This window comes from Gastrolobium bilobum, unplaced genomic scaffold (assembly GCF_033153095.1).
Source record: "Gastrolobium bilobum isolate Gb01-03AN ecotype WA unplaced genomic scaffold, APGP_CSIRO_Gbil_v1 utg7782, whole genome shotgun sequence".
In the NCBI taxonomy this organism is placed as follows: domain Eukaryota; kingdom Viridiplantae; phylum Streptophyta; class Magnoliopsida; order Fabales; family Fabaceae; genus Gastrolobium; species Gastrolobium bilobum.
Window position 1 is genome coordinate 805,137 of NW_026899380.1, and position 9,392 is coordinate 814,528.

Here is a 9,392-nt window from a genome sequence, read left to right on the forward strand (position 1 = left end):
ATGATTTACCTTTACAGAAGGGGAACCATACGGACAATTGAGAACTTTGCCATCACTACGTTGACCACATATATCATACATGGCGCAGTATTCTTCAGAATGCTTAGCCCTAAACAGAAAGAAAAAGCATTCTAACTTGTTCGAATGAAGAGAAATAATTTATACATAAAATTAGTGATTTGGAAAGAACCATCATCGTCACAAAACGTAGCCTAACCTAGATGCTTCATGTTGTGAGGCAGCAGTGGCAGTGATCGAAGGCGAAGAGAGTAGAAATACCTACATAGTAGTTGAGATGAGAATATGAGAAATGTTCAAGTTCAAGTCAACTAATTGATCGATGACATTGAAGGAGAGAAGATCGATTGAATCAGTTCTTGCCTGGAATAGTAAAGCAACAGAAATGATGATACTCATCTTTTTCCTCTTTCCGTTCAGTGAAGCTTAGAAGTAGATTGTTGAAGCAGCGCAGATACAGATACTAATACTGCTGCTAAGGTTGCTTCATGCTATTGCAATGCTTGCCTCATTGTCTTGCTCAAAACGCAACCCCGAGGTTCAGATACCGAATATAAACCTTACTAGGCGAATTCTTCTATGCCAAAGAATTTTTTATTTTTATTTTTTGGGTAAGTAAGATTTTTAATGGTAATTCTAATAATCCCTCCTAAATTAAATTGAATTTTGTTAGAATTTATATATCACATTAATCTAAGTGTTTTATGTTTATCATTTAACATAATATAACTTCATTTTCCTACATACACATTAAAGAGGTGGGATCCACATATTTTTCTTTCTCTTTCATCATTTCACTTTCTCTCTCTTGATGTGAGAGTTGGAAACAACATTTACATCACGTTACATAACACTAATAAAACCCTTAATCTAACCATTAAACACGTTTGGTTTAGCTTTATTTTTTAGGAAATATTTGTTTTTACAACTTATACATCACATTAATCTACCTATAAAACATGTTTAGTTTAGTTTTACATTCTTTAATGAAAAAATATATTTTTTATGTTACCTAAGACAATTGTCTCGTTCAAGGCAGATCTTTTTTTAGTAGATTTCATTTATTTATTTGTTGTATGAGATAATTTGTTTCATGAAATATGATAAATATATTTATTTTTTTAAGTTTATTTTATGTTTAATAAATATATTGAGAAATTGTCTATGAAAATGACGTAAAACCTTTTTGTCTTCTCTAGTCATTGTATTAGGCCTAAAAGATCAGTTTTACATACCTCGTCCTAGTCCTGGTATAAGCTTTTACACATATTCAGCATTTTTCATTATTGGTTATTAATATAGGGAAAAAAAGTTTCTGATGTTACTTTAGATAATTTTATCTAATGTTCATCGAAACGACGTCGTTTTGGGATTGAAAAATTAAAAAATTAGAGTGATAAAGACTATTATAACCCTGAAATAAATTAAAATTACAAAAATACCATGATTTCCGTCCCAAAACGACGTCGTTTTGATGAACATTGGATAAAGTTATCTAAAATAACGTGAGAAAAACAAACCCATTAATATATTACGTAGAATTTCTAATTCTTTCATTTTCTTCAAGGGAAGTTCAGGTGTCCAAATCTATCAAACTATAAGTCAACAAATTGATCAAATGAATTTTCATTTATAATTTCTGTAACATTCAGCAAAAAAAAAATTGTTAAAATTGTTGTATATAATTCAAGTGTCATGAATAAATAATTGAATGTGAAGCCGGAGAAAAAGATAGAATATTGTAGTGGGTACGTGGAAAAAGTTTCACAATGGACATTTTGCCCATGACACCCCTGGATTTATAATTAATTTCAAGAATGCCACTAACGATTTTTCGGAGGTGTTTTTCCATAAGCCACTTGTGGTTCACCGAATCGCCACTAAGGGGGCGTTTGGTTGAGGAGATATTTTTTGAATACTAGGGAAATAGAATTGATAGGGAAATGGTAAGAAAGTTAGATAAAGTGAGATAGATAGAAAAATGTTAAAAAAAGTTGTTTGATGGAGAAAAACTTTACTGGAAAAATTAGGTAAATTTTAGGAAATGTATGTTTGGTTGGAGGTGAGATATAGATGGGAAAACAATCTTAAATTACTAAAATAACCCTGATTTTAAATTATAAAAAATCCCACAGCTGTCAAATTACAAAAATGTATATTTGACTCTTTCCAACGACCATAAAAACGAAAGGGGGAAAAATATTGCATCGTATTATCTCTGTTGCTTTAGAAAGAACTTAATATTTGTTTGCTTCAGCTTTTCATTCTTTGAGGATTTCTTCTTGGTTTCAGTTTTGCTTATTGGTCTTCAATCTATCCAAGGTCACTTATGTGATTCTTATTTCAGATTTCCTCTTTCTCTTTTTTTCCTCTTTTTTTGGTTGAATTTGGAATTTTATTGTGTGTTCTGGATTGTGCCCTTTTATAGAAACTACCCCGTTAGCATTTCTGGAAGAATATCGGTTGAGGTACTCATTTTATGCAGATAGTAGAATGCAAAACGGGTTATTGAATATCTGTACTATCCCTTTCTATTAGGAAAAAGCTTGAATTTTTACTCCTGGTTTTGAGTTTCTATACTTGGGTTTGATCTTTCTGGGCTAATTCTGATTATATTTAATTTTTCCATCGGTGTGAAGTTTGAAAGGCAATATGGTTTGATCATTCATTTACAGCTCTGTTGCATTTTGAAAGGGTATATTGGTTATTCAAAAATGATTCAGACAGTGGACAGCCGTTGTTTTACAAAAACCCACGGACGAAAACGCTTTTTAAACAGTACCGAAACCTATCATTTTCCATTTAAATTCAGAAACCTATGCATTTTGGATCACCAGCTTTTTGTGTGAATCTTTTCAACCAAACATTTCTATCCTAGAATCCTTCTCTCACTTGCCTAGGAAAATTTGGAAAAGACCCCATCCAAACACCACCTAAATAATTATGATTTATAAATGAGAATATAATGTTTAAGGGGCGGGATCCTTTGATGTTAAATTTTGAATTAAATCTTAATTATTAATTTTTGTCAATCAACGATTATTATTTTTTAGAAATTAAATTTTTTAATTAATTATTAATTCACAATAAATATTAATCATTGATTGGCGAAAATCAACGGTTATAATTTGATGTCAAATTTTAAAGTTTAACACCAGTGTCAAAGGATTCTATCTCAATATTTAATGTTGCAGTAGATAAAATTGTCTTATGTGATATACAAAAGTGGGTGAGACTTATTAAAGAGAAGAAGAAAAATGGATTTCATCGACTTTTTTATGTGTGTATGAAATTTTGTCTCATATAATATGAGAGATTATATTTCTTTTATAAATATGAAGAAAAAAACGATATTTTTTTATTTCATTCCCTCACCCAAAATAAATGGTTTCATGTTTTGCTTGTGTTGGTTATACATTCATTTTGTGCTTTTGTTCAGACAAAGATTGTTGTCAATAAACAAAGATAATTTGTTTTATCCAAAAGAATAAGGGAGTGGATCCTCTCATATGCTAATTAACATGACCATGTCATGTGGAACAATCATAATCATATATGGATGAGTTAATGGTGATAAAGAAGGAGAGAGAAAATATAAGGATAGGAAGTTACACAGTTATCGCCGTTGATCATGTTAAATTACACATTAGAGAATCCATTTTCAAAAAATAATTATCATCCATTCTTGAGCACCATGGAAAAAATAAATTATTGTAAAAATACAATATCTAACATTGTACTCAGATTTTATTCTTGGAATTATGCATGTTTAGTATCTGTTTTGTATGATCATCTTTGTTCAATCCATTACTTTGTTCACTCTTGAAGTTCTTTAATAATTAATCACCACGCAATTTTCTCTTGCACCATTTACCCTAAAATCCCAAATTTAAGGAGTAAAACTTTATCGGATTAGAGAAATAAGTTTAACACCCACCTTGCCCAATATAGATGATACAAACACCAAATTGTAACGAATATCTGGACATGGAAAACATCATTAAACAAGAAGATTTTCCGAAAGTGAATTTTAAATGCACCTACTTTCTTTTATTAAGAACAGCTGCTGTTCTAGAATCACTCGAGGTCACAACACATTCATATCTCATTTCCCCCCACAAGATTTTCCTACAATAGGAAGTAATAAAGTAATAAATTAAGTCCCTCCTATAACAAGTTGAACTAGAGACCTCTCAACTTGTTCAGGAAAACCACAAGTCAGTGAAGCTACACAAATGATAACATATATACTATACCGCACTGACAAAATAATAAACGATTTACCAGTACAAATCTCTTTGCTACTTAGAATCCAATAAATACAAAATGAACAACTAGTAAACTCTTCAATGGAGAGGCAAATAACACAACCAATGGCCTCTCACTTATTCATTCAGTGGAGAACGATGGTGCACAGCTTGGTGACCTTGACGGGTAGCAAGGGCATGAGCAGAACGGAATTTAGGTTCCTTAGGTTTCTCATTGGCAGCTTGAAATCGCTCCAAGTTCTCCAAAACTTCCTTCATTGCTGGTCGATGTTTGGGCTCAGCTTCAAGACATCTTAAAGCAAGCTGAGCTATACGAAATGCAGCTTTGGATGGATAGTTTCCTTCAAAGCGAGAATCCATAATGCTCTTCAATTTTCTTCTATCATGTAAGTATGGTTTGACCCATTCCGTTAGATTATGTTGCCCACTTGGACGGTTTGTGTCAATTGCTCGTAGTGCTGTTAGCATCTCAACCAAAACAACTCCATAAGCATATACGTCACTCTTTACATATAAATGCCCTGTATAATAAACCAACCAAGATGTCAAGGTGCAGTACTACTACTATATAATAATCAATTTAAGCTTATAATTATAATCTTACAGACATCGGCGGAGCCAGAAAATAAACCTATCCAGTGCCAAGGTTGTACCATTTTTAAAAATCCAAACAGTGTCAAGGCTGTACTGTAATTTTTAAAGAACACTGTGACATTACCTGTGGCCATATATTCAGGGGCTGCATAACCAAATGTGCCCATCACCCTTGTTGTCACATGAGATTGACTAGCGGAAGGACCCAGTTTGGCCAAGCCAAAGTCTGATATCTTTGCATTATAGGACTGTAACATAAAATAATTTAATGAAAATTTAAGTTGTGCACCCATTAATACATTCTAAGCTAGAATAATTTCTGATATAGATGATAGAAAATAGGTGAAACGTTCATTTTATTATCATGATAATAGGATAATATAATGCAACAGCAAAAAATATTTTTTGTATGCTTATTAAGAAGTTTTGTGAGTGTGTGTGTGATAGAATTACTCACCCCATCAAGCAATATATTGGAGGCCTTGAAGTCTCTGTAAATTACTTTCTCGGATGCATGCAAAAATGCAAGGCCACGAGCTGCTCCAATTAGAATCTTAAGCCTGATGTCCCAAGGAAGTGGTTGAACAGCTGAGCCTCCTGTACAATTAAATTAATGTAACTTTTGGTTGACCAGCTGATTATTTCATGTTGAATTTAACTGATTAATGTCAAGACAGAGATATTGAATTTAACTGAGCACTCACTTCCAAATAGATGATTTTCCAAACTTCCCTTTTGCATGAATTCATAGACAAGAAGAAGCTCTGTTTCCTCCAAACAGTATCCCAACAGCTTAACAAGGTTAGGATGAGAAAGGCGTCCAAGAAAATTTACTTCTGACTGCACCACATGAATGAACCATTAAGTATCAGCAAATTTATAAGCCTATGATTAAACAGTTTGATAAAAACAAGTAACAAAACAAAAGAGGAGAGGGGGGGACACTTATCAATGCCTTCATTTTTATAATAAAACAAGTATCCTCACTCTTATTACAATCCCAGACACAAATTACATAATTTACAAGTGATGAAGCTCCAGCTACACACTATTCAACAATTCCCTCAAATCAGCATCTCCACTACTATTAACGACAAGTGCCTATTTGTAATCATTTACTCTTCCCATTAAAATTTAGACAGTTAGATCATTATTAACGGCTAAGTTTAACACCCAAATGGGATATAAAAGGTTTGAAGTGAAACCGCTCCAATTGTGCTCACTAAACCTAGTAGGGTTACCTTCCACTCCTCAATTCCTTGTAAGCTTTCTGAGTTCAACTTTTTTACAGCAATGACTGTTCCACTTCCATTCTTTGAAGTTATCTTCTCTTCAAGCCAACCCTTGAAGACTTTTCCAAAACCTCCCTCCCCAAGTACAGTATCAGGTCTGAAATTCCTAGTTGCAACTTTTAACTCCGCAAAAGTGAAGATCCTCAAATTTGAGGTGGGTAAGATCTGGCCATGCGGAAAAGGTTCATCACCACTTGACACCGAGAACTTGCTATTTGTGGAGCTGTTCACACTTCCAGAAGTAGTAGCATAGCTGCTGCTAGTAGTCTGGGATGTAGCATGTGTAGCTACATAGTAAGAGAGGGAAGAAGAATAAGTCAAAAGATTATATTATAGCAATACAACATCGATTATATACTTCAATTATCACGGATGTTGAAGAAACTCCAATAACATATTATCTTTCTGGAATTGAAATGAAATCTATGAGAAATCAACTGAATCTTGCAAAATTGAACCCAACAAGCATAAAACAAGTTACTAAATGGTACCTGTTGTACTAAGGCTACCGGTTGTGGTTGGGGTTTGGGTTGGATTTTCGTTGTGCAGTGGAGAACCAAAGCAAATTCCCATTTGAAACTTGTATGCAGAAGAAGTTGAGAAGAGCCTTGTCCTTGTGTTTCAACTTTCAAGCTCAACTACAATCAATCCATTGTCCTTCAACCCCTCACTTTGGTCTTCTTTCTCTTTTCTCTTTTGCTTTTTTAATTTATTTTTTCTCTCTTCAATAATTGATTTTAGCTTTCTTCGTTTTCCACTCATTCTTTGGTAGTATATGTATATGACACGGTAAAAGGTGAAACTTTAATGGAAGAATGATTATTTTAGTATAGATAGATAGTCATACACGGACTCAGTCCAACATGGGTAACGGGGAGAAAGAGACATATACCTTCGGAGGAAATTGCCAGCCAGCACTGGCATTAATATCATTATTCTAAAGTCAACTTTCTTAGCGTAATAGTTAGTCAAGTCAGACAGAAAAGTCAACAAACTCTATTGAAATTAATTGGATAGATGCAGAACGCGGCCATGACATTCAAACAAGAAAAAATAAGATTAAAACATACGACTACGACAATATTACAAATTAGACATAGAATTATAAATTTTAAAAACAAGGACAATTCAAATTAAATATTACATTAGGAAATTCTATTTCGTAGGTTTTCTTTACCTCCTAGAAATAGAAACAGAAACAGACGGTCGGTGTAGTCAGAAAGTAAGGATTTGGAGGCGTGCGTTGTGTTGTGTATCACATTTCAGGAATTTCTACGACAGAGCTATGGATAGACATCCAAGTGCAAAGTATCCCCGCTTCACAACTTTGACGTCTCCGCTCCAAAAGATAGTTCAAGGGATGAGAGTGTTCAAGATCTTATAAAGGTCATATTAGTTGTTCATCCAATCAATGTGAGACTATATATGTCAACACGCCCCCTCACGCAAGAGGGCTTTAAGCTAGAAGCGTGGAAATTGTACAGGCCCATTTTTTGTTTACCCTTTTTGTGCTTTTCTTTTTATTTTAATTCCACTTTTTAAAGCAGGGGACGGTGAGGCTGAAGGGGTGGGAGTGTTCAAGGCCATATTAGTTACTCATTCAATCAATGTGAGACTATATATCTCAACACATTTTCTATTATTGTTTAAACTCAAAAGCCTATCAATTGCAGGTTTGTGACCACTCAAAACATGATTTCTGTTCCGGAGTGAAATATTAAACCCAAGTCCAAAAGCACACACTTCAATACTCCACTTCTTAGGAACAATCGGGGACATGCCCATTATAAATATCAATCTTCAAAAAACAATATATATATATATATGGGATAGGATCTGTTTACAATTTTTTTTTACAAATTACACTAAGTACGACCGGTCGTATACTGCATATGGTTAAAGTATGACTGGTCGTACTTAGTGTAGTTTGTAAACAAAAAAACTTGTAAGTATAACCGGCCTCTATATATATAGAAAAATTATTCTCTCATGTAATAAGAGAGAGTTATCTTATGTTGTAAATACATCGACAAACGTGCCTTTTATTTATGAGAAAAAGATATATCCTTTTAAAGGATATAGACTTATATCATTTTAGATCCTAACCGTTGATTTTCGTCCATCAACGGTTATAATTTATTGGATCAACCAAATTTATTAATAATTTTGATCCAATAAATTATAACCGTTGATGGACGAAAATCAACGGTTATGATCTAAAATGATATAAGCTTATATCCTTTAAAATGACAGATGTTATTCCCTTTATTTTTTTATTTTTTATTTTTTAACTCATGGTGGGAACCACCATGTGTTGGGTCTATGATATGAGATTAGATTCTCTCATATATATATATATATATATATATATATATATATATATATATATATATATATCTTGGGAAAAGTGTGTGTCATTTTAAAGATGTAAAGTTGTGTCATTTTAAGAGAGATAAAGAGATAGATAAAGGAGGAGAGAGAGTTGACAAAAAAATAAAGTTGTGGGTCCCACCTTTTTGTGAGAGTGAAAGAATATAAGTTGTATCATTTAAAAGGATAAACATTTTTCCCATATATCTTCTATGATATATTTAAACTTGCTTGCACAAAATCTAATATTGAAGTGTCTTGCTAATATACCTCTCATATTGTTTCATTGAAGACTCACGGGTAAAGCTGCATCAAATTATTATCAAAGGGAGCTTCATTGGTCAGCCCAAAATCATCCCCAGATAATTAGTGTCATCTATGGGGATGGTAAACTTCAATTTCCACACCAAGATATACATCCCACAAACTTTGACATTAGGGTATGATCACACAAAGTTCTTTTCATTAGGATATACATCCCACAAACTTTCAAAGTCACAAGAGTATGATCCTGCAAATTTATTTTCATTGGAATAAACATTGATGTGCCTCTGGCATGTGATGTTTTCCAAGCCAAAAGTAATAAGACTTTAATCATAAAAGAGCATTTTCTGTATATTAATTGCTTTTATTATTTAGTTTTTCCATTTCAGTTTATTTCTCATAATTTTTACAAGCTAAAGCAAGAAGAAATAGGAAATTGCGAAAAATTGAAAAAGAAAAGTGGCGCTACTCGCGCCAGTTTGGCGCTATTGCAGCGCAGACTTCATCAAAGCAGTACAAAGGCTAGAGAGTTGGCGCGGGTGCAGCGCCAATTTGGCGCTACCCGCGCGAGAAACCAACTTAGTGT

General features: G+C 33.3%; 2 protein-coding genes across 2 annotated transcripts in view; both read right to left on the minus strand.

Moving 5' to 3' along the window:
- The window catches only part of LOC133290061 (uncharacterized), a 43,851-nt gene extending 43,341 nt beyond the window's left edge, over positions 1 to 510 (minus strand). The window contains exons 1-3 of the mRNA XM_061488114.1: positions 382 to 510; positions 218 to 279; positions 10 to 109 (exon numbers count right to left, since the gene is read on the minus strand). Coding sequence (XP_061344098.1) covers positions 10 to 109; positions 218 to 279; positions 382 to 417 — 198 coding nt within the window. The 5' untranslated portion in view covers positions 418 to 510. The remainder of the gene's footprint in view (positions 1 to 9; positions 110 to 217; positions 280 to 381) is intronic.
- Positions 511 to 4,061: 3,551 nt separating this feature from the next.
- Positions 4,062 to 6,950, minus strand: LOC133290098 (probable serine/threonine-protein kinase PIX13). Its single transcript, XM_061488158.1, has 6 exons — positions 6,664 to 6,950; positions 6,122 to 6,459; positions 5,585 to 5,720; positions 5,338 to 5,477; positions 5,005 to 5,128; positions 4,062 to 4,807 (listed from the first exon to the last, which is right to left on the minus strand). Exons 1-6 carry the CDS (start codon positions 6,743 to 6,745, stop codon positions 4,404 to 4,406), a joined length of 1,224 nt encoding a protein of 407 aa, XP_061344142.1. The 5' UTR covers positions 6,746 to 6,950; the 3' UTR covers positions 4,062 to 4,403.
- Positions 6,951 to 9,392: the final 2,442 nt, after the last annotated feature.